Consider the following 24,405-nt stretch of genomic DNA (forward strand, 5'->3'; position numbering starts at 1 on the left):
TTTCCTGAAATAGCTCCCTCCTTCTCCCCAACCACTCTCTCCAGTTTCCAACCCTTTATTGTGCTTTCTCTCCACAGCAGGTATCACACACTGAAAATATATTTGTTTGCTTATTCTCTGCTTTCCCTACCAGACGACCTGTTCCAGGAGGGCAGACTATACTGATCTTGCTCACTCCATGTGCCCAGAAGAAGGCCCGACACACAGCAGGTGCTCTTTAAACAGTTGTTCAATACATAGTTGAACATTGAATGAGTAATCTGATTTTTCCAAGAGTTAGGACGGCAATGGTTTTTTTTTTTCTTTTTCTTTTTTTTTTATTTTTAAGACAGAGTTTCACTCTGTTGCCCAGGCTAGAGCGCAATGGTACAATCTCGGCTCACTGCAACCTCTGCCTCCCAGGTTCAAGTAATTCTCCTGCCTCAGCCTCCCGAGTTGCTAGGACTACAGGTGCATGTCACCACACCCAGATAATTTTTTGTATTTTTAATAGAGATGGGGTTTCACCATGTTGGCCAGGCTGGTCTCAAACTCTTGATCTCAGGTGATCCATCCACCCTGGCCTCCCAAAGTGCTGGGATCACAGGCGTGAGATACCGTGCCCGGTCAGAATTTGCTTTTTTTTTTTTTTTGAGAAGGAGTCTCACTCTGACGCCCAGGCTGGAGTGCAGAGCCGATCTCGGCTCATGGCAATCTCCACCTCCCGGGATCAAGCGATTCTCCTGCCTCAGCCTCCCAAGTAGCTGGGATTGCAGGCACCCACCGACACGCCCAGCTAATTTTGTACTTTTGGTAGAGACAGGGTTTCTCCATGTTGGTCAGGCTGGTCTCAAACTCCCGACCTCAGGTGATCTGCCCACCTCGGCCTCCCAAAGTGCTGGGATTACGGGCGTGAGCCACCGTGCCCTGCCGAATTTGCTATTTCTAAAAAGTGCCTTGGGTGATTCTGTTGCCCTTAGTCACTAGAAAAGTCACTCCGAATCAAACAAAGCTTGGTTTGACCCCAGTCTGTCACTTACTAACTGCATGACCATAGGGAAGTAGCTTCTTCTCTGATCTTGTTTCCTTATCTGTAGACAATAGGCATGATCACATTCTCATGGAGCTGTTATGACAAATTAATTAAATTAAGCAATGGACATAGAGTTCTTGGCATAATGCCACTTGTTCAGGTGGCTGCCACTATGATCTTATTATTATTATTTTATTGTTATGCCCAAGCAGGAGAAGATTTTTCTCCCTGTAAGATCACTCTGAGAATCTCCTTAAAGTGGGGTTCTGAGACCAGCAGCATCAGCATTACCTGAGGGCTGGTTTAAAATGGAGAATCTCTGCACCACCCCAGATCTACTGAACTGAAATCTGCACTTTAACAAGATCGCATTGAATGTTTGCACATTCAAATTTTAAAAGGACTGTTCAAAGTCACATGTGCTGTTTTCTTCCTGTCTCTAATTTCAGGAGTCTGCCCAGAAGGTTCATGAGCCCTGGCATCCCAGAATCTGAATCCTTCCTTAGTGACAGTGGCTCTTCACCGTTCTAAGTGCAGAGAAGGAAGCCCAGCTCATTCTGGGTGCACTTCCAGCTGAGGAAATAAGGAGGAGGAATTCCTGAAGCCCCGAACAAGTGCCTGGGATGGATCCAAACTCCATCTTGCTTTCTCCTCAGCCCCAGATCTGCTCCGACCTGGCAGAAGCCTGCATGGAAGGTGAGAGAAGCTCATCTCCTCCAGAGCTGGGTAGAGACTCCCAGTTTCCCTGGAGCCAGGTCCCCAGCTCCAGCCCTGCAGACCCCGAATGGTTTGGTGATGGGCACATCCAGGCGAAGAGGGCCAGAGTGGAAACCATCGTCCGAGGCATGTGTCTCTCCCCGAATCCTCTGGTACCAGGCAGTGCACATGCTGGGGACAGCCCACGCTGCCCAGAGAAGGCCCGAGAGAGAAAGAGGAAGCAGAGCCTTCCCCCACAGCAAGGCCTCCTGATGCCACTCCCTGCCTGGGACCAGGGCAACAGGAAGGGGGGCCCTCGTGTGAGAGAACAACTTCACCTGCTGAAGCAACAGCTAAGACATCTGCAAGAGCACATCCTACAGGCTGCCAAGCCCAGGGACACAGCTCAGGGGCCAGGAGGCTGTGGCACTGGGAAAGGCCCTCTGAGTGCAAAGCAGGGGAATGGCTGTGGGCCTCGCCCCTGGGCTGTGGATGGTGACCACCAGCAGGGTTCCAGCAAGGACCTCTCTGGGGCAGAAAAACACCAAGAATCTGAGGAGCCCAGGTTCCTTCCTTCTGGAGCACCAGATTCGCTGGAGATTCTGAGGAAAGAGCTGACCAGGGCAGTATCCCGGGCTGTGGATTCAGTATTACAAAAGGTACTGTTGGATCCACCAGGCCGCCTGACTCATCTGGGCAGAAGTTTCCAGGGGCAGGTGCCAGAGGGTAGAAGCGAGCCCTCACCTCCTGTGGGAGAGGCCTGTGAAGATCCACTTGCTTTGGCTGCCTTGCCCAGGAGGGTCCAGCTACAAGCTGGGGTCCCAGTAGGAAACTTGTCACTGGCCAAGCCTCTAGATTCTCCTAGGTACCCTATCCCTCCAAGAATGATCCCCAAACGCTGTCAGGATCTCCCAGCAAACTGTCCCTTGACTGCACCTTCCCACATCCAGGAAAATCAGATTCTTAGCGAGCTACTGGGTTATGGATGCAACAATGGCCATTGGAGTAGCAGTCCTCCCCAGGACTCATCTTCCCAGAGGCACCCCTCCTCAGAGCCCGCCCTACAACCTTGGAGAACTACTAAACCACAACCATTGGTCCTGAGCCAGCAGCAGCGTCCCCTGCCTTTCACCTCTGCCCATCTGGAAAGTCTGCCCCTTCTTCCCTCGGTGAAGATGGAACAGGGAGGCCTGCATGCCGTCACTGAGGCACTGCCTTTCTCTTCGGTCCACATATCCTTTAATAGCAATTGAAGTTCTCATTGTTGGCTAGGTGCAGTGGCTCGTGCTTATAATCCCAGTGCTTTGGGAGGCCAAGGTGGGAGGATTACTTGAGGACAAGTGTTCAAGACTAGCCTGGACAACATAGCTAGACCCCATCTCTAAAAGTAAAAAATTATCTGCACATGATGGTGCACGCCTGTAGTCCTAGCTACTCAGGAGGCTGAGGCAGGAGGATAGCTTGAGCCCGGGAGTTTGAGGTTACAGTGAGCTATGATTGCACCACTGCACTCTAGCTGGGCAACAGAGAAAAAATGTCTCAAAAAATAAATTCAAATATCATTGGCACTGTGCAGAGAAACAAGAAAACTGAAAGTTGAAGAGGAGGTGGCGACAGATCACTCAGGGTCTTCTTAATGTTGCTCTGGGCCTTCAGCTTAAAGTGGTGACCACATTCTGGAATTTAAGGACCTGGGAAGGTTTACTTACCTTCTTCTATGACCCATCGGGTTCTGCCACTTGACTTATTCCTTTGGGTGTAAAGTGTTTTGTTTTGAGACTCAAATAGGCTTCCGAAATACAACGAATACCCTACGGAAGAAAGAACCCCATAATTTGGTTGTCAGCTGCCCATACACTCAGGAGGAGAAGGTCAAAGGAATGACCTCATCTGAGGTATGGCCTCCCCAACCCCATAACTCTACAAGCAAAAATTCTGTACTGTGTAGATAATTCATGGGGAGCATATGAGGGACCAGAAACTTCTGGGCCAGATGGAAAAGGAGTTTTCCTCGGGGATTAAACCCAGAGAGGCAGCTGGAAATGGCCAGAAGTCTTCAGTTTAAGGAACAACTTCCAAGCTGCAAGGGAGTGCCTGGAGACTAGGGGCTGGGCATATGAAGGGAGAGGAGGCTCCCCATGAGGAGGTCTGAGTGGCTCAGGTTGATCTGCAGGGGTCTGGATCTTATTGCATCATCTTTGCAACCCTTAAGCAAACGCTACTCTCTTAATGTATTTCCCAGAGTAACCCTCGGGATATAAATAATTGTTGAGTTAGGAGAAGAAGTACCTTGGGGAAATACTGAGATTGTTTATTTTCTGCAGGAATTCTCAGAGCCTTTAACATGAGTAAGTGGAAGCTCTAAGAGGAGAATGTATACAGCCCCAAACCCATATGACCCATAGAATAATCCACTTCTAACAAGCGTCTTGCAGAACTTGAGTTCTTGAGAATATATTTTGGATGTTGCTTTTTAAGCTAGCTGTGCTCACGTTGCTGCTTGTGGGCAGCTTTGAGGCGAATCTCCAGAGGCTGATGAGTCTGTGGAGTTGCATATCCAGGTGGGAACAGTCGTGTCCTTTGCCTGGCAGCTGCTGTGCGGGCAGTGGGATGGGGTGGGACCAGCTCATTACCATGCCAGACCCTGCCTTTGTGTCCTAAATGCCACGAGCGCCCCCTGCCGGTCAAAGGTGTTGGAAACACCCCAAAGTTAACCTGGAAGTCAGCGAGCAACTGTAAAAGCAACGCTGAGAACACTTCACTTGCCACCACTCTTGGAGGCAGAGATTCCACCACAGACAGATTTTCTTTATAAGAAAGGCTAACTGTCTGGGCCTTTGATAACCACTAGTTGACTCTCCATTAAATACAGACAGCTGCAAAAACATCTCAGGCAGATGGTCCCCCAGAATTTGCTATTTGTTGAGCACCTACATGTGCCTGTTGCTGCCCGCCCCCCCGCCAAACTGGGGATTGGGCTCAGAGAGCTTCTGGAGGTTTGGGGCCTATCCTAAGAAATACCTAAGCCAGGACTGGCTGCATGGGTGAAGTATTTGACTATCTTTGGAATGACTTGGGGCCCCCTGGCCCCTCAACTCTTCCCCCATTCCTGCTGCCTATATTCCAAGACCAGAGATTTATTCCTGTGGACCATGAAAACCAGCTGAGAGCAAGCTGCTTTACAGCATAAAAAGAACGTGTACGTTCACATGACATCCTGTGACATAGGGAGGGCAGATGTGAAGACCATGAGGGCAGCACTGACAGAACACTTTCTCCGTGGCAGGCATTGCTACCAGCATTTCACACATATGTGCCCACCACCACTTAGCTACAATTCTGAAACCCATAAAGCCCTATGATTTTCCCCCCACCTAAGACTGATGCAATCTTTTTTTCGGTAGCAAAACCTGGCCTGCACTGACTGGAGGCTATTTATAGATTTTATCCCACTTAGTAAGTCATACATTTTGCTGCAGAAATGTGAATGTATTGGATTATAGACTGTCTCAGCTGTGGATGTTAATGAATGCGTGGTACACACATCATATTATCTTTATAAGCTAACAAATTCTGAAACCTGAACTCCATTTGGCCCAGCATTTCAGATAAGGGGTTTAGACCTGTATTATCTCACTGTTCTCAAGCATCCATTCTAAGATTGGGTATCCAAGAAGCAGAGACAGAGAAAGGAGCTAACTCGCCCAAAGCCCCAAGACACACTAATGAGCAACCAGGATTCAAACCCGGGATCTGATGGCCAAGTACAAGCTTTAATCACTATACTGCACATCTTAGCAATGAGGCTCAGAGTAGTTAAGTGGCTGGCCCAAGGTCACACAGCTAATAGGTGGCAAAATCAGTGTCTGAAACTGGGTCTTTGGAACCCCAATCCAGGATTCTTTCCACAGCACTTGTGGATCTGTAGGAAGGATAAGCAGGGCTGATGGGGTAGCAGGGAGGGGCCTTCTGTGCAGCAACCAGGTGCCCGGGCCACCTATAACTAGTCAGTTGGTCTGGTTTCTTCTGGTTAAACAGATTCATCCTATGTGGAAGTCTTAATTGTCTTAAGCTACAGCTCTCAGATCTGAGATCCCAAGTTACTCTGTGTAATGCTTCTCAGCCAGCCTAAGGAGTGTCCCTGAAAATGCAAGGCGTATTTGTGTAAGAATCTTTTTTTCATTTCTGTCCTGCTCCAGTGCTAGGCAGTCACATCACAATTCTCCAACTCTTGTTAAAGGGGAAGGAATCTGTCTGTTCCCAGAGTAAGGTATAGTTTGGAATATAATTTCCATATATGTGTATGGATTAAGGTTGACCGTTCACTCACTTACTCCTTCACACAACAAATATTTATTGAGCACCTACTATGTTCCTAGAACTGGGCTAGGCACCAAGATGAAAAGATAAGGTCCTCACTCTCAAGGAGCTCACAGTCTAAACGAGGAGACAAACATGCAGTAAAAATTCCAATAAGGTCATTGCTCACACAGTTTGTACAAAGGGTCTTCACAGCCCAGGGTAAGGAAGGCCTAATTTGGCAAGGAAGGGTTTAACAGAGGCGGGAGCTTCTGAGCCGAGACCTGAAAGATGAAGGACAGTTCTGCCAGGCAAATGGAGAGTGGGTGCCACCCAACCATTTAAGCTTCTTGAGCAAGAGCAAAATGTGAGCTGGTACTCAGCTTGCTTAGATGTTTCCTGGTTATAAAGGCAACACTACAAAGGCAATGATAAGAGTGACAGCCAGAATGGGGACCACCTAGCTTATTCTTCTCGTTTTACAGCTGAGGAAACTGAGGCAGAGGGGGGAAGTAAATCTCCGCTTGGGGATTTGAAATCATTTATCTGGGACAGAACTGCCATCTCTTCCCATCCCACTGGGACACCACACACACACACACACACACACACAATACACCAAACTGTATTTGACATCATCTATGGTACATAACTTTTCCACATCGAGATGGTTTTCACATCCTGTGACTTAACTGTGCACATATGGCATTCAGCTTATTTGACCAGAGTTTCCAGAGACAGAAAAATGGAGGAAATACACAATTCCAATCAGAAAAACAAAACGAAATCAAATAGAAACCACAGGAACAAGGAATTCACTAGTTAATTGATAAACTGGCATTTTAAAGTGTTCATTTTCCTTGACACTGAGATAAATCCAGGAAGGTCTAAACCCTGGTCACTTGAAGAAGGCCAAACTAATGTTTTTCTTCGCACGATATCCCAGCTCCAACCTCCTGAAGGCTTATTTTCCTGATGTTCAGGTAAAGTCACTCAACTAAACTGCAGCTTCTGCAGAACTCCCACGTGACAGTGTTTCGCCTGGTGTGAGGCAAGTCCTAGGTCATCATATGGGCTCTTCAAGCTCCCCTTAGTGTTGTTGATGGAATCGGTGCAATGTCCACTTCTGGGCTGAGACTCTACCCAAATAATCATGAATAACTTTAGGCTAGAAAGGTTGGCTGTCTAAATTCTTAAGCTACTGAGCTGTAGATAATCCCCCCAAACAGAAACACATGGGCAGGAAAAGTAGAGGGAAAGAGAAACACTAGTTAGTGGCCTTTTTGGCTAGTTTTCTGCCTTGGCTGGGGACACTATGAAAAAGAAAAAAATAGGCTGGGTGCAGTGGCTCACGCCTGTAATCCCAACACTTTGGGAGGCCGAGGTGGGCAGATGACCTGAGGTCAGGAGTTCGAGACCAGCCTGACCAACATGGTGAAACCCCGTCTCTACTGAAAACACAAAAACTAGCTGGCGTGGTGGTGGGCGCCTGTAATCCCAGCTACTCGGAGGCTGAGGCAGGAGAAGGAGAAACATTTGAACCCGGGAGGCAGAGGTTGCAGTGAACAGAGATCACGCCACTGCACTCCAGCCTGGGCGACAGAGTGAGACTCCATCTCAAAAAAACACACAAAAACAAAAAACCATATATATATATGTAGAGAGAGAGAGAGAGTGTGTGTGTGTATCACACACTGGCAAATTTATGTTCAAGTTGCTACAGTTCAAAACTGAGTGAAAGTACATACAGATGAAGTGTGACAATAAGGAAAATCAAACTAATTGTTGGGACCAGACCTCTCCTTTTCCCATAAAAGGTTTCTGAGGGCCTCCTTTACCTTGGGTGTTGGGTTAGGGGCTGTTAATACTTTTGGCCTACATCATTCAAACTTTTCTTTCCTCATATTCAGTTGGTTGGTTGATCCCTGAAGCAACCTCTGATGTTGATTTCAATTTATTCCACAATTCAAAGTTGCTAATAAACTGCTCCCTGACCTATACCTTGCCCTTCCCTTGGCCCTTTATCCAGGCAGAAGGCCCCAGGCCTGCCATGCAATCCACCTGGGTGCAGCAAAATCTGGCACCACACTGGTCTTGACCCCTAAGTCCCACTCAAACACCACATAAAGCTTTTCATGGGTAAAACAACCCTCATGAATCTAGCATATAAAAAAAAAAAAATTTGTTATAACAGGTACTGAAGCCAATTTAGATTTTTCTGAGTATAACTGAATAGGCTTGGAAAACAGCGGTGGCTTCGCTTGTTTTTTTAAAGGAAGCCCCTGTTAATGCTGGTTAAAGCCATGTATATGAACCCTTATACTGAGCTGGAAGCAGATGGTTCTAATTCAGAGCACCTCGTGGCAAATGTCTGACTGGATGGACCTCTTGTTTGTACAGTTCAACCGCTGCATTACCTCCCAGATGATCAAGTGGTTCAGCAACTTTCGTGAGTTTTATTACATCCAAATGGAAAAATCTGCCCGGCAAGCAATTTCAGATGGTGTCACAAATCCCAAAATGCTGGTGGTTCTCCGCAATTCAGAACTTTTTCGAGCTCTCAATATGCACTATAACAAGGGAAATGACTTTGAGGTAAGACCATGTACTGGGGTCCCATGAGGTCTGATGAGTGTCTTCCCTACATGATTCGAGTTTTAGGAAAGATCCCCCTTCTGTGTCTCCTTAAGTTACTGACAGCCAGGGCAGCCTGGGCCAATCTCTGTATCATCCACAAAGATCACAGCCTCAATATCTTCACTCGGGCAACAGGTGGAAGCAGCAAACTGAGTCTACAGCCAGTCTTCATTCTGAAGCTTAGGGAGAGGTCTGCCAGGTGTTATACTATCTTAGACTGAATACCCTGTCGTTATCAAGTTACATCATTTACTGACCTTTTTGCCTTAGTGCCAGGAGGCTCAGGACAGAATGCTGAGCTCAGTTGTGACACCTAGTCTTGGCCTAGGTTTTTTCAACAATTTCTATGCTTTTCATGATTTGGTTCTTATCTGTATTTTCCCTTGAAAGTGTATCTGTGGGCCTTCTATGGAAGGCCCCTCAAATCACCTCAAATCCTGTCTGGAAATAACAATAAACAACACTCAAGCTCAGTCCCTCGGGGATCCCTATGAAGGCACACTGGTGGCACCTCAGAGGTAAAGCATCAGTGAAGGGTGAGCCTAGGTGTCAGTGGTGCGCATTCCTAATCAAGAGACGCGTGGTGCCTCATGCACAGCCGACAGCTCTGTCAGGCTGGCATCCGATTCTGCAGGTGCTGGGTATATCTGGTCACAGATTACACTTCCCTCTTCTTGCTTTCTCCCTTGACTGTGATCACCAAGAGTGGTTTATTGATACCTCCAAGAAATACAAGAACTGTGGTCATCCACTGGTTGACTGGTCAGTCAGAATACGTTTGGAAAGCTAAGGCTACCTGTGGGGAAAATTGTCCATGTCTCCCTTTCTGAGGCTCAAGGGGTCAGGGCCAGTATGGGACAGGCAGCACTGCCGCATCTTTCCACACAGGGTGGTTACTTGGCCTGCAGTGGCGGCAAGCCCCAAGCCAAGCTGGGTCTGGAGCTTGGCGATGCGGCAACCGATCATTCATGGTGCCAGTCTGCGTTAGGATTCTAGAACAGCACCCCTGTCAACCGGCTCTGAAAGCAGGAGTGTAAGCTCTTCAGACCCAGCCCTAAAAGGCAGTGGAATGAGGTATGACAGTCAGAAGCTTGGGGGCACTCCTTCCACAGTTAGTACTAGGGAAAAGAATACCAAAGTCTCTTTGAGCCACAGATTTACTTTCAGTAAGATTTTCTGACCTACTTAGTAAAAAGTCACCCATTAGCGGGATCAGCTTCTCCTACAAAGGAAGTGTCCTTAATTCACCTTCTCCCAGGACTTTCTCATTGGAGCTGTCATATCAAGGTTTGTGTCTGATGAGGGAGCAGAGGATTCCTAGGGTTGCAGAATCAGGGGCCGGTGGAGCAGGGATGCTCCTAGCCCACTTCCCAAGAAACAGGCAGCATCTGCTAGTGAGGGTTCTGGCACCAATGCTCCCCAACATCACGTCTTTTCTTTCTTGTGGGTCTCTTTGGAAATGCAGGTTCCAGATTGCTTCTTGGAAATCGCCAGCTTGACGTTACAGGAGTTCTTCAGGGCTGTCTCCGCAGGGAGAGACTCAGATCCTTCCTGGAAGAAACCCATTTATAAAATTATTTCGAAACTGGACAGTGACATCCCAGAGATATTCAAATCTTCCAGCTATCCCCAGTAGCTGTTTCGGGGTTAAGATCTCACAATGTGAGGAGTGACTGGCTAGGGTTTCCTGGGTTTGTCTTAAATGGCAATATAGCTGTAGTCATATAAAAAGGGCACAAGGAAATCTCCTCTACCAAAATAGGTACTATTACCATTTTGATCATTTATTTCCCTTTCCAGAATCATCAGAAATTGAACTTTAACTATAAAATGGACTAACTGTATTGGTAGTATATTGTAAAAGGAACACAAGTTTTCAATCAGAAGACTTGAAGCTCAATTCCATTGTTTCCAGGTGTTGTGACCCTGGGAACCTCCTGGTATCTCTGCATCTGTAAAATGAGGTTGTTAAGGATTAAAGGACAGTATGTCCTATGCAATGTTCTTCACACACAAATGTTAGTTTTTTGAACCCCTCTTTCAGATAAGGTTAACTTATTAGGGGTTTTTACAAATTGCTGTTTTTAGTCTCCTACTTATAAAACGCCATCTATCTGCTAGATACTTTCACATACTTTATCTTTAAGCTTTTCACCCTGAAAAGTAGTTATTATCATCATTTTAAAAAATGACCAAACAGAAGCTTTAGAACTGCAAGGTAACTCGCCAAAGCCTATGAGGCCAGGGCATCTGGGTTGATAGGGACAGTCAGGAGCCTGGAGGAACCAAGACTTTCTGATGCCCGACTGCATGCTGGACCCATCTCCTGCAGCTAACTCAGGATCTCAGGTAGGACCCCACCCCTAGTAAGCATCCAGCGCTGACAGGGCACCATCACCTGACAACTCCTGCCCAGCACTTAGGAGCACTTCACCGCCCAAGATTTCTGCTGATCATTTCAGCAAACTCAAGACAAACTTTCTGCAGGACTTGAGTGTTGCTGTTTATTCACATTTGTCTGCTGGAAGAGTTTATCAGCTGGATAATGCAAATAGTCTCCAGTTGACCAATGCAATTGGTGCCCCAACCTCATATATGCAGAAGCTGAACTTCAGACTGTGAAAGGTAGAAAGGGCCTTAGGAGATCACCTGGCCCACGCTGCTTAAATTAGGAAGGAAGAACTGTGGTCCAGACAGGAGGCTTGCACAGGCTGTGCACAGCCTTGCAGATGATAAATGGCATAACTGGGACAAATGCAGCATCACACAGAAATGGAAATTCTCCCACTCCGTAACAAAATTACAGTCCATGGCTGACCTTCCACTGATGAAGGAATTCATGAAATCAACATTTACCCCACTGCTGGCCCAACACAAATTGTGACCCACTCTTGAGCATACAGGCGAGACACGTACAAAGCTGAGTAACTGCATCTGTCTTCTAAGCTAGTCAGGATCAAGTCTTTGTAAGCACTGCCAAAGGTACGCGGGGTTGGGTGGGGGTAATATATAGCTTGGGCTTTGTAGTCCTGATAAGGGGTGTCTGTGAGTTCATTAGCTTCTTTCCTGTCTATATAAAACAAGTTTCATATTTGGCTACTCAAATTCCATGATTTTTCTGTTGGGGCGCTGCTGGAGCAGATGAGATAAAATCCCTAAACTATTACTAGAACTATCAGCATAAAAAGGTATGAAAGATGAATTTTCCTTCGAATTTTCTCTTCAAACAGCTGAAAGGAAAAACAAAACAGACTTAGCCCAAACCCATCTTTACAGGCTAAAGGTTATTAAGCGCCCTCCAATACATCCAACTGCACTCAGAAGATCTTTGCCCTATTTTCACAAAAATGAAGGAATCTGCCAAACCTAAGTTTTAAACACAGGCAAGCATGGAGTGCTCTGAGCACGGGCAATCAGTTTTCTGTGTCTGGAGACAGTAGAAGAACCCTCTATCCAGAGTGACATTACATACCTAAGTTAGGCACACAGGGGAAACAAGTTCACATGATTGTCCAATTGAGAGCAGCCCTCCTTCTGTCCCAAACCTGAAATTCATTAGCGTGTGTTTAAAGGCTGAGCCAAGTCACCTCCAGGGCAGTGAACCTTGTCTCAGGGACCAATTAGATGAAATGTACAAGCTCAAATTGAAAACATTTGTGTACTGCACTCTTTCCAGGAAGTGTTCTCTAACCACTGAGCTAAACACAGAAGAATGTATAAATACATATGCTCTGCCAACAGAAGAATTCTATTATAATTTTCTGTTTCTACCAAGTGTGTATCCCTCTGTGTTGGAAACACATGGAGTGTAAGCTGAGTGGGTTATTATGTTCTTTTAGCAATCACACTTTGCCAAAGGTCTGGTCATTCTTTCCATTAAGGTATATGAGGGCACTATTTTATTTTTTTGAGACAGGGTCTCACTCTACCACTCAGGCTGGAGCACAGTGCCACGATCACAGTAGCCTCGATCTCCCAGGTTCAAGTGATCCTCCCACCTCTGCCTCTCGAGTAGATAGGACTACAGGCACATGTCACCATGTCCAGCTAATTTTTTAAAATTTTTCTGTAGAGATGGGGGTCTCACTATGTTACCCAGGCTGGTCTTGAACTGCTGGACTCAAGCAATTCTCCCACCTCAGCCTCCCAAAGTGCCAGAATTATAGGCATGAGCCACCGTGCCCAGCTTTGGGTGCTACTCTCTCCTAGATTAGACATGTTCAAATACTGCATAATTGTCTAATTTTTCAATGGTGGACTACAGGGTCTGTACTGTGGTTTATGATGATGGCACTACTGAGGAGTCAATGCCCAATTATCAATTAAAAGCAGGCAGTTGATTGGTATCCCATGGAGGAAAATGTTCATTAGGAACCTTTATTTCAAACACGGTTTCATATAGTATACAAATCCCAAACCAGACTCAAACGGTGAGAGGCTGAAGGCATCTCCTGGACATGTAAGGCGTACCTAAACAATTTATTTTCCATCAGAGAATGAGCAAAGCATAAACAGCAAACAGATAGCACAGCACTCTTTAATAAAGCTCTAACACCCAGCCCTCTTACGTAGGTCCACTTTTAAAAGATTGTCTTTGCTCTCAATGACAAAATATAGAATCCTCAGAAGAAAATAATTTAAAATTGCACTTCCCTAACCTAATTTTACAAGTGTCTTGAAAATATATCTTTGGCTGCACACGGTAGCTCATGCCTGTAATCCCAGCACTTTGGAAGGCTGAGGTGGGAGGATCACTTGAGCCCAGGGGTTTGAGACCAGCCTGGGCAATGTGGTGAGGCCCCGTCTCTACCAAAAAAGAAAATACAAAAATTAGCCAGCATCATGGCGTGTGCCTGTAGTCCCAGCTACTTGGGAGGCTAAGGTGAGGATCATTTTAGCCTGGGAGGTTGAGGTTGCAGTGAGCCGGCAATCATGCTACTGCACAGCCCTGGGCAATAGAGTGAGACCTTGCCTTAAAAAAAAAAAAAGAAAAAAAGAAAAGAAAAGAAAGAAAGAAAAAGAAAAGATAAAAATTATTTCTTTTAAAAGTCCTAAAGGCCAGACGTGGTGGCTCACGCCTGTAATCCCACCACTTTGGGAGGCCAAGGCGGGTAGATCACCTGAGGTTGGGAGTTTGAGATTAGGCTGACCAACACGGAGAAACACCGTCTCTCCAATTTTGCATTTTTTGTAAAAATACAAAATTAGCCAGGAGTGGTGGTGCACGCCTGTAATCCCAGCTACTTCGGAGGCTGAGACAGGAGAATCGCTTGAGCCCAGGAGGCAGAGGTTGCAGTAAGCCGAGATCGTGCCATTGCACTCCAGCCTGGGCAATAAGAGTGAAACTCTGTCTCAAAAAAAGAAAAAAGTCCTTACAAAATTAGCCAAAATTTTGGTAACCAGTTTTCTGAAGTCCTATATAGTCTAGATTTTCATAATAACTGATTCTAGTCCTTTTATTTACAGTTTTGATCCTTTGCTCTGTAAAGCAGATCATAGTTTGATAATACATACAATCAAAACAAAACAGAAATTTAAAAAATCCTTTGATGTTTTTACACAAACTGTTAAGTATTACACAGATTTCACATAAAGCAAGATCATCAGACAAGATAATGAAACAGTGACAGGCACGAAAGAGATACTGAATACTTTAGCTAGAACAATATAGCTCTATCAGGCTGAGGATTTTATACATTTGAATTTGAGTTCTGTATAAGTCTTAACTGCTTCAGGGATTGAAGCTTTGGGGTGGCGAGAAATGAACTTGTGACAATATGGCAAATATAATGCATTTCATGAAAGTATTGTATACAATATTCGTGGTCAGATTTACCACAAATATACACATATACACCTGTAAGGTATAAGTTCAGATGATCTACTTGAGAGTATTAATAATACATGCTGTACCTTTGAGGTAGATCATGGTATTTACATTTACAAAGAGTTACTAAGCACTCACCTGTGGAAGAAGATGATTCATGAAAAAGTATTTTTCAGGATTAGACAATTCCTACACAAAGAAAAAGCTTTTTTTTTTTTTTTTTTTTTTTTTTGAGATGGAGTCTTGCTCTGTCACCTAGGCTGGAGTGCAGTAACACCATCTCGGCTCACTGCAGCCTTTACCTTCCGGGTTCAAGCGATTCTTGTGCCTCAGTCTCCTGAGTAGCTGGGATTACAGGTGCATGCCACCATGCCTGGCTAATATTTGTATTTTTAGTAGAGACGGGGTCTTGCCATGTTGGCAGGCTGGTCTTGAACTCCTGACCTCAGGTGATCCGCCCGCCTTCGCCTCCTAAAGTGCCGAGATTACAGGCGTAAGCCACCGCACCTGGCCCTCTTTGCAATAACCTAAGTAGTATAACCAACTGCCTAAGAGTTGAATGCTCAGTCCTATTAAAAAAACAAAACAAAAAAAAACCAAAATAAACCAAAAAACGCAAAACAGATGCTAGCCTCCAGAGGAAGAGGGAGTGTTTGATGAACTGCTGAAGGCAGGTGGACAATGAACACAGTAAAGGAACAACCCAAAACGTCGCCAGTTTGACATGTCCATCTGCTCACTAGGGGTCTGCTTTTCTTTCACTAAGAGTTTTTCAGGGTGATTTCATTTCTCACCATCTCACCCCTTCATGCTCAGAAACTCGTTTTGCCATTTCCAATTCTCCAGTCACACCTCAAACAAATGTCAGTTCCTTTTCTTCCCTTAGGAAAACCCTTCTCTTTCTCCTACTTACTGATTTCTGTGGCTCTGACTTCCATGCCCTCAGTAACTGCTTCTGGACTGGAGCTTCAGCTGTCAGCAAGAATGTTGTTCCTCCCTTTACCTTTTCCCCACTTTATCATCAGGTATCTGACCTGACGCTGCTTCCCCCATCCCATTTGCTTTCCACCTCACCTAATACCTTTCCCAAGTCGACTAGTTTGTTAGGTGCACGGGCTTTGGAGTGTCTTTTCATCCTGGCTCAACCACCTATCAGCTACAGATCTCTAAACTATTTATTCTTCTTGGCCTCAGCTTGGTCATCTGTAAAACAGAGATAATAGTATAGCACCTACCTCATAATACTGTTCTAAGGTTCAGGTAAAACAATACATGTGAAATGCTCAACACACTTCTAGAGCATAGTATGTGCTCAGTAAATGTGAGCTGTATTACTGCTCAGCAATCATAAATTGTTAGTAAAGTCATGAATTTGTACTGCTTCACAGTTAAAAAGAATTCTTAGCTTAAGAACATCACTGACGTGTAACACTGACGCAACCATAAAACTTAGCTTTAAACTATGTTAATATAGTTTGAGAAGAAAACCCAGCTAAAAAGCTTTGTGCTATGAAGTTTATATGCATTTCCTCATTTACTTTTTAACTACAACCCCATGTTGACATGTTTACTTGACAAATGGCATGACGACTATTGCTGTTTCTTGGTTGGTTGCTCAGACACTGACCTGCTTTTTCCTTACACAGGGGGATACACTGCATTTTTTTTTTTTTTTTAAACGGAGTCTTGCTCTGTGGCCCAGGCTGGAGTGCAGTGGTGCAATCTTGGCTCACTGCAAGCTCTGCCTCCCAGGTTCAAGTGATTCTCCTGCCTCAGCCTCCTGAGTAGCTGGGACTATAGGTGCACACCACCACGCCTGGCTAATTTTTGTATTTTTAGTAGAGACGGGGTTTCACCATATTGGTCAGGCTGGTCTTGAACTCCTGACCTTGTGATCCACCCACCTCTGCCTCCCAAAGTGCTGGGATTACAAGAGTGAGCCACTGCACCTGGCCTACACTGCAGACACCCTCTTAATTAAAAGCTCAGTGGCTAATGTGGTATTTCTAAAATTATGCAACTTGCCATCTCTAACCACTGCTTCTTGGGGCTGTATCTAGGTCCACTGAGTAGACTAGTCTTGGCTTGAATATTTTCTTAACTTCTGTACAGTTATTCAAAACATCTCTGTAGTTGTTCCACTTGTTAGAAGGGGCTGGTTCATTGCTTTCTTGAGTTGGTGAGGCGTGGGGAGGGAAACATAACTGGAATCCTGGTTCCCCCCAACCCTTAACAGTTAAATCTATATTCAGGATTATTTTTTCAAAAAGATGTTTTTTTTTGTTGTTGTTGTTGTTTTTTGGGGGGATACAGGATCTTGCTCTGTCACCCAGGATGGAGTGCAGTGGCAAAATCTTGGGTCACTGAGCTCCTCCACCACCTCCTGAGCTCAAGGGATCCTCCCACCTCAACCTCCTGAGTAGCGGAGACTACAGGTATGCACCATCACGCCTGGCTATTTTTTGTAGACATGGGGTCTCACCACGTTGCCCAGTTTGGCGTGGAACTCCTGGGCTCAAGAGATCCGCCCACCTCAGCCTCCCAGCGCTGGGATTACAGGTGTGCGGCATCACACCCAACCTGCTTTTTTTGAACGGAAGTAATCCAGCCTCCTTTCTGGTTCTTTTCATTTATAGTCATTAATGTTGATTATCTTCTCCTCTGCTCTTTCATGAGTGTGGGATGGTGATTATCAGAATATTTAAGGCTCTAAATGTCTTCTGGCTAGTCTGTTTCTACATTGTCTTTTTCAAATCAAGCTTTATGAGACAATGGGATTGTGAATGAAGTTTTGCTGACTTCTACTGTATTAAATTTCTAACAAAAAAACACAATTACATCAGGCAAAATGCATTTTTGATAAATACCCCAAAGTTGCTTTTGCTCAAGATTCCTATCTTGGCATTTAGATACTTCTTTTCACACATACTATTACTTCATGAGAGCTGAGCTTGCTGTCTCTGAACCAATCAGAACAAACCCCAGAAACTCTTATTTCCTATAGAATTCTTGCCAAAAATGGTGCCCCAAAAAAGAATTTCTAAGGTAGGCAGTGGGACGTGGGTACAAGAACAGAACACAAATGCAAACTGCTTTGTTGATTGTAATTTATCAGCAAGTCCTGGGAACAGAAAGTGTAATAACACTGGACTTTCCTAAATACTTTAATTTTGACATACTAGTTGCAAAGACAATTTAAATCCTCATGCCATGTGAATGGTAGACATGATTATGTATCCTTATGCTGTGGAGACAGTAATCACCTAAAAAATGTGAGGCAGGGTTTGACAGGTTGATTCAATGCTTAGAAAATGCTATTTAAAGTGACTGTTTCTATTTCTTCATTATAAAGCCATGCCTATTCAATTCAAACACATCAGGGCATTTCTCTGGGAGGCCAAGAGTCTTCTTACTAAAGGACTTCTTTAGGACTAAAACGATATGACTATTTACTGAGTAGGTCTCAAATGTTCTGAAGTGTGGCAGAAAAAGAACTTCCTAGCATTCAATTTGTACCAACATTAAGATCAGTAACAGATTCTGACGCTCTGGGGTGTATATTTCTCATTTTACTCCCTTCAAATAAAGCAAGTGACCATGCTTTAACTACTCAAAAGCATAGTTACTGAGAAAAGCACCAATATTGATGACCTCATGAAAAAAAAAAAGACTAAAAAGCCACTTCATGTCGCAAAAGCTATGCTACTTACCCCCTCAAAGAGGTAGTCCCCAACAATATAAAGTCCTGAATTTAAGTCATGATGGGACTACAAGCAAAGTGACTCATTCTATACTCATTCTCTTAACAGTTCTTCACATTCCTACATGGAGTTCTGAATCTTGATTATGGTGGCGGTGATTACATGAAGCTACATGAGATAAAACTGCACAGAACCAAACACAAATACATGAAGCTACATTAGATAAAACTGCACAGAACAAAACACACACACACGAGTGCTTATAAAACTGGTAAAATCCGAATAAACTCTGTGGAGTGTATCAACATCAACTTCTTGGCTTTTAAAAGTTTTGACACACACTTCTCATTGTATAAAATGTTATCATCGGGGATGGCTGGTTGAAGAATACACTAGGACTTCTCTGCACATTTTTTCTGCAACTTCCTATGAATCTGTAACTATTTCAAAACAAAAAAAAATTTTTTTTTTAAATGAGAAATCAGAATCTTTGGGGATTCTGAAGGAGTGATGTACTCTAAAGAAGACCCAAAAAAGTCCACACCACCACAGAGTGTATTTATAAGGATGCTTACGCCACAAATAGAGATTAATTATCTTAGGTATCAAAGCAGATTAATTTAGAGAGATACAGTCTAGCTTACTGAAAATAGCAATTCTCATTTTGTTGAGGTTTGTTCCATTTTGTCTCTGATAACTGGAACTACAAACTAGTTCTGCTCTCCTTAAAATCAGAAAGGACAAGCCACAGAAAAATAATTTGTTCTGCCCGCCCACTGCACTTCTCTTCTCCCATCTACAACCTCCTCCACACACCAGATTTCTCCTCTAAGCTTTCAAGTTTAAATAAAACTGGACTACAACTCATGTCTGTCTATCGTGAGGAAACTTCACAACAGAAAACGCCTAGGCTTGTTTTCAGGCCCACGGGCAAACATATGTTTTAGATTAAAAGGCATTTTAAATCTTGGCTTTATGAGCTCCCAAGAAGACAAACTGTCCCTATGCCTAAGCTGTTCCCTTGGCTATCAAGCACCTTTGGAAGCTGCATTAACTCTTTCAGGCTAGGTGGATTTTCTTTTGCACATTTAAAGAGTTTTATTAACAAGTATCCTTCCAACAACTATATCTTTCACACCTGCAAAGTGAACCAACAGACCAGGGCCTTCAAAAATTTTGCTTAATGAACCCATCATCAGCTAGAGATGAAATAAAATTTAAAATCCCCTTTACCCCACCGGTTCTCAAAGTTGGCTGCATATTAGAATGACGTGGTGGCCTTTTAAAAAATTACCAAGGCCTGGGTCCCACTCCTAGATTCTGATTTAATTGCTATGATGTGTAGCCTGAGCTTTGGGAGTTTTAAAATCTCCCCAGGTCAAAACCACCACATAAGTGCACAACTCTTCACACTTTTCATATTTCATCATTCTTCCAAAAATGCATACATAGAGAAAGGAATTATCATCTATTCGAGTCTTTTGGAATCTACACAATTATTCCACCAGAACCTTATCAATCCAGGAGTTAATGCCAGCCTTCCCTCTGGCCCTGAAAATCAACACTGGGAATGCTGCCTTTCAGGTCTAGTAGAGGCCCTGTCAATGCACTCAGTTTCATATCTAGTGAAAACAGAAGGCTCAGGTGAGAAACAGAAAATCCTCAAAGTGTGTCCTTTTTAATCAAAGCTTTAAAACCCAAACAAACTACATCCTATTAAGAAAAGTGGGTGTTCCAGATTTCATTTTTTTTTTTTGAAAGGGGCACAGAGCCAAAAACTGTATTTTCCAGGATCATTCAAACTTGTATGAAAAGAAGAGGTATGATGTAACAAAATATTTTCATAGCACCTCTGGATCCAAGTTGTCATAATTCCAAAGGGAGCAGAGAATGACTTGGAAAAAAGAACTTCATGATTAAAGATTATTTTCTCAATTGATATTTTACCTTCCCCAAGACTGAAAGAGCATCTATTCCAAAAGCGTACTGGTTATGAACTATCGCTACTGCTTAGAACCTATTTCGTTTATCCATATCAATTCCAAATCTAGATTCAAAAGGCAGAATTCAAATGAGGGCAGCATATAAAGCTGGAATTTTAAAATAACGAGAAAACAAATTTTTTTGAAACCCCCAATGTTAAGACTGTTTCTAAAACACACATGTAGATAATTATTAGGAGAACATAAAAGGAGAAACAGTTTCTCTGTAGCCCAGTAATTCCATTCTTCTGTATTTTCCCTAGGGAAATTTTGAAAATAAGCCTGAAAAAGGCATTTATAAGGATGTTCAATGCAACACTGGTATGACAGTGAAAAACTCACAAAGGAAAAATCCATTATACACATATCATGGAATATATACAAACATGTACACATGTATATATATTTACCTATATATATATTTACATATATATATACACGCACACACACCTGCATATGTGTGTGTATCCAAGACACAGTGGGTCTGCAGAACAGTATGTAAAGAATATCAGTCATGTAAAAAACAGTAAAACTATATTTTTATAGGCAAGTACATATGTATACAATACACACAAAAAGGTCTGAAAAAGCCACACTCCAAAATGATAACAGTAATTACCTCTAAGATTCAAGGTATTTGTGCTTACAGGGAAGAGGGGAGTGTTGAGCTTTATCTGTAATATTTCGTTTTTTAATAATGAAAATGAATTCACATCTTCTGGCTAGAATAAATGAATCCGAAAAAGATGATGCCCAGAAACACTTTTAAGAAATTAAACATAATTATACCCACCTTAACTGTGACAGGTGCCAACAAAGCTTTAGTGACACACATCCTCTTTCCTCAGTGGAAATAGTAGAAAGCAGTGGAGGGTTTAGAGCAGAAAATTCTGATCAAATTTGCATCCAGGTATGGCCATTCAGCTGTTCCACTTAACCAAAGGGAATCCTCACTGTCTTCTTTTCCTGGGATAGGTATGTGCCCACTATTTAACTGTATACACCCAAGGTGCTTACCTGCAACTTGAGAAACGGAAGCACTGGAAGGATGTCACTCAAAAGCGGTAGCAGGGAGACAATATTCATGCTTCCATGTGAAAGCCAGCAATGCACAAAAATCAACCCACTGCAAATTCAGCATCAGTATATTACATATGTATTGCCACTTGGCTCAATGAAGACAGAAACGCTTTTCCAAAATACCAGTTAAAAGGTGCTGCTCAAAATATTTATATGTAATACAACCTGATGTTTCCTTTCCTATAAATATCTTCTTTGCCATAACTGTCTTTCAGACTTGTCATCATCCTTTAATGTCAGAAAAGTCCCAAAATGACAGCCTATTGGTAACATGTGGCTTCCAGATGTGATGTTTCTACTGTGACTATTTCACATAAAAATCCAGACTTCCACTTCATCTTCATCTTCATCTAGTAACACTGGGTCTACCTTTCTTCATTCCAACCACTGGCTGGAGAACTGTCCACTGAGACAGGACAAGCACTCTGCACCATCCCAGCCTCCACCATACCCTACTGCTTCCTGAACCCTGAGGCTGAGAGGGTCAAGTACCCTGTTTTATTCTGCTTCTGCTGTTGTTTTTCTCACAGTAAAGAAAAAATAATACTGTACTTACGTCTCTACCAAAGGCGGGAAAACTGAGAGTGCCAGAAGTTCTGAGAATGAGAAAGAGTATTTTTCCATAAGACTGAAGACTATTTCTACATGTCTAATCTGCAAACAAACTATGTTTCTGTTGAAAGAATACAACCAAATATATTATGAAATTACTGGCCAATTCTCTCATTTACAGTATCTTCCTGTCTTTTGAAGGCATTTGAATTTGCTATGCCTTAAATATGGATATGCCACCAGCTGGAAGATACAGAGGTAGGGAAAAAGCAAACACAAGAATTGGTTTTATAAATTATACATATATGAACCTACATTAATTTTATACTTAAAATTCACCAGGTCATCAACTCTAAATATACTTCTTGAGTAGCAACTATATGTAACAGATACTGCATATTATGTGTTACAAGGATGGAAGATGAGTAAAACATAGTTCTCACCTTCTAGGAGCTTGCATGTAAGTGGGTAGGGATTGGGAAGAAAGATATATATGTTACTCTACTAGAAAGGCAAATTAAGAGAAGACGGTAGGACACGCACAAACAACGCCTGAGAGCTGGGAGGGAACAAGATGAGGAACAGATTCAGGGAGGCAGTACCATGAGAGCTGGGCCTTGGGATAGTTTTCCCCAACACCAATCTTTTTTTTGATATGGAGTCTTGCTCTGTCACCCAGGTTGGAGTGCAGTGGCACAATCTTGGGTCACTGCCTCCTGGGTTCAAGTGATTCTCCTGGCTCGGCCTCCCAAGTAGCTGAAAATTTTTATAGCTTTAGTAGAGATGGGGTTTCACCATGTTGTTCAGGCTGGTCTCAAACTCCTGACCTCAAGTGATCCACCTACCTCGGCCTCCCAAAGTGCTGTGATTATAAGCATGAGTCACCATGTTTGGCTTTTTTTTTTTTTGAGATGAGGTCTCACCCTGTCACCCAGGCTGGAGAGCAGTATCAGCTCACTGCAGCTGAGATTTTTGTTGCCCAGGCTGGTCTCAAATTCCTGGGCTCAAGCAATCTGCCTGCCTCAGCCTCTCAAAGCGCTAGGATTACAAGTGTGAGCCACCATGCCCAGCTGATAATGATAATATCTAAAGGATGAGAAAAGCAAGGCAGAAACAACAGAAACCCTGGGGAATAAGTCACACAGTGTAGCTGCAGTGTAGTGCACATGAAGTAAGGACAGGGCAAAAGGAAGCTGGAGAAGTAACTGGGATCATGTTACTGATAGACTTTAACGCCAAGTTGATGAATTTGTTCTTAAAAAGATGAGGAATGGGGCACTACCAAGTGAAGCAAGTAAGATGCTCATCACTGGAGTGAAAGCAAATGGACTAGTTACATAAGAAATTACAAATTAAACAAAATAATTAATACTTCTGTAAGCTATTTGCATAACAATACACAATTTTCTCTACTTTGTGGAGAAAACTCCACTGCTCTTATACAATCATTGAATCCAATATTCTTTGTTAATTTTCAAGCTTCTATTATTCATGAGAATTACCCAACTAAGCAGTAAGCGTTTCAGAGGGATCCTAGGTATATAGCTACCTTATACTTACAAGAGTTTAAGGAAGTTGGTTCAGAAGTAATCACATCGTTCCTGATAGTCATATCAGAATGTATTTCCAGGTCCACAGAGTTTAGTAAATACACACATGGGCACTTGCACACGACACACACAATAAAGGAGAACTCACTATCCTAGAATTTATGAAGGTCTTCTTAAAGGAGGTATTGTGGTTAAGAAAAAAGAAAGTACCAGGTTATGGACCAGGAAACCCAAATTCTAGTCTTGTTTTGCCACTGAGTAACGGTGAGACTTTGAGTAAGTCACTTCCCTTCTTTCAGTCTCAGAAACCTCATCTGTAAAACAAGAAGGATCTCACCAGAACAAACTCTTAAGGTCTAACCACTTCTCTAAATATCAAAAGTTTCAAGCTGGCAGCCCACAAGTCAGATGTGGCAGGCAGGCTGTGCGGGCTAAAGCACTCACAAACAAAAAGAACCTCATGCTGAAACACTGGAAGATCTCACATAAAAATACAGATTTTTCACGTTTTCTTGAAAACCCAGGGAATGTGGCAATATGAGACCTACACCCCCACATGGCCACAATCTGCTATGGCTGAGCAGGTGCTGCCCCCAACTGACCTGACCTATCTAGTTGTCTAGTTTATCAGTCTCCACCCTCTGCCTTGCTCATTTGTTACCTGCCTGAGTCTGTGACCCTTGCCATACACATAGGAAACATTCACTGTATTTACTCACTCTACAGCTGTATGAGCCATGCACTGAGCCAGATGCTGTAAAAGAAATAAGCATCAGACATATCTACTTGAGAAATACAAACTCACTGTCAGAAATAACAGATTTGAGAGTGGAATTTCAAGTTATGGCAGAAGATATTATTTCAATTTTTCAAATATGGTAAGAGATGGATCTGCAGCCTAGATCAGTATTTTCAGGAAAAGGAGTATGAATATTTGGTAAAAAGTTCAAGCTTCTTAAGTAGAAGACACAAAGTCAAGCCTTTCCCTATAAACAATTAAGTCCACAGGCTCTTTGTAGATCACAAATGCAAGGCACTGCCCGCAGGCAAAGGGCTGTTGATGAATGCA

At 43.4% G+C, this 24,405-nt stretch overlaps 1 protein-coding gene across 1 annotated transcript; it reads left to right on the forward strand.

Moving 5' to 3' along the window:
• Positions 1-812: 812 nt before the first annotated feature.
• Positions 813-12,630, forward strand: PROX2 (prospero homeobox 2). The gene is made up of 5 exons (XM_021941402.2): positions 813-2,934; positions 4,258-4,269; positions 6,889-6,990; positions 8,408-8,602; positions 10,110-12,630. The coding sequence occupies exons 1-5, from the start codon at positions 1,636-1,638 to the stop codon at positions 10,278-10,280; spliced, it is 1,779 nt and encodes a 592-aa protein (XP_021797094.1). The 5' UTR covers positions 813-1,635; the 3' UTR covers positions 10,281-12,630.
• The last annotated feature ends 11,775 nt before the right edge of the window (positions 12,631-24,405 follow it).

This window comes from Papio anubis, chromosome 7, assembly GCF_008728515.1.
Source record: "Papio anubis isolate 15944 chromosome 7, Panubis1.0, whole genome shotgun sequence".
NCBI classification, from domain to species: Eukaryota; Metazoa; Chordata; class Mammalia; order Primates; family Cercopithecidae; genus Papio; species Papio anubis.

Bases quoted from the DNA above. Each gene is read 5' to 3' on its own strand.
- PROX2 (XM_021941402.2), top strand. From the start codon at position 1,636: ATGGATCCAAACTCCATCTTGCTTTCTCCTCAGCCCCAGATCTGCTCC. The intron at 6,991-8,407 runs GTAAAGTCACTC...TTGTTTGTACAG, and splicing joins CTTATTTTCCTGATGTTCAG to TTCAACCGCTGCATTACCTC. The intron at 8,603-10,109 runs GTAAGACCATGT...TTGGAAATGCAG, and splicing joins ACAAGGGAAATGACTTTGAG to GTTCCAGATTGCTTCTTGGA.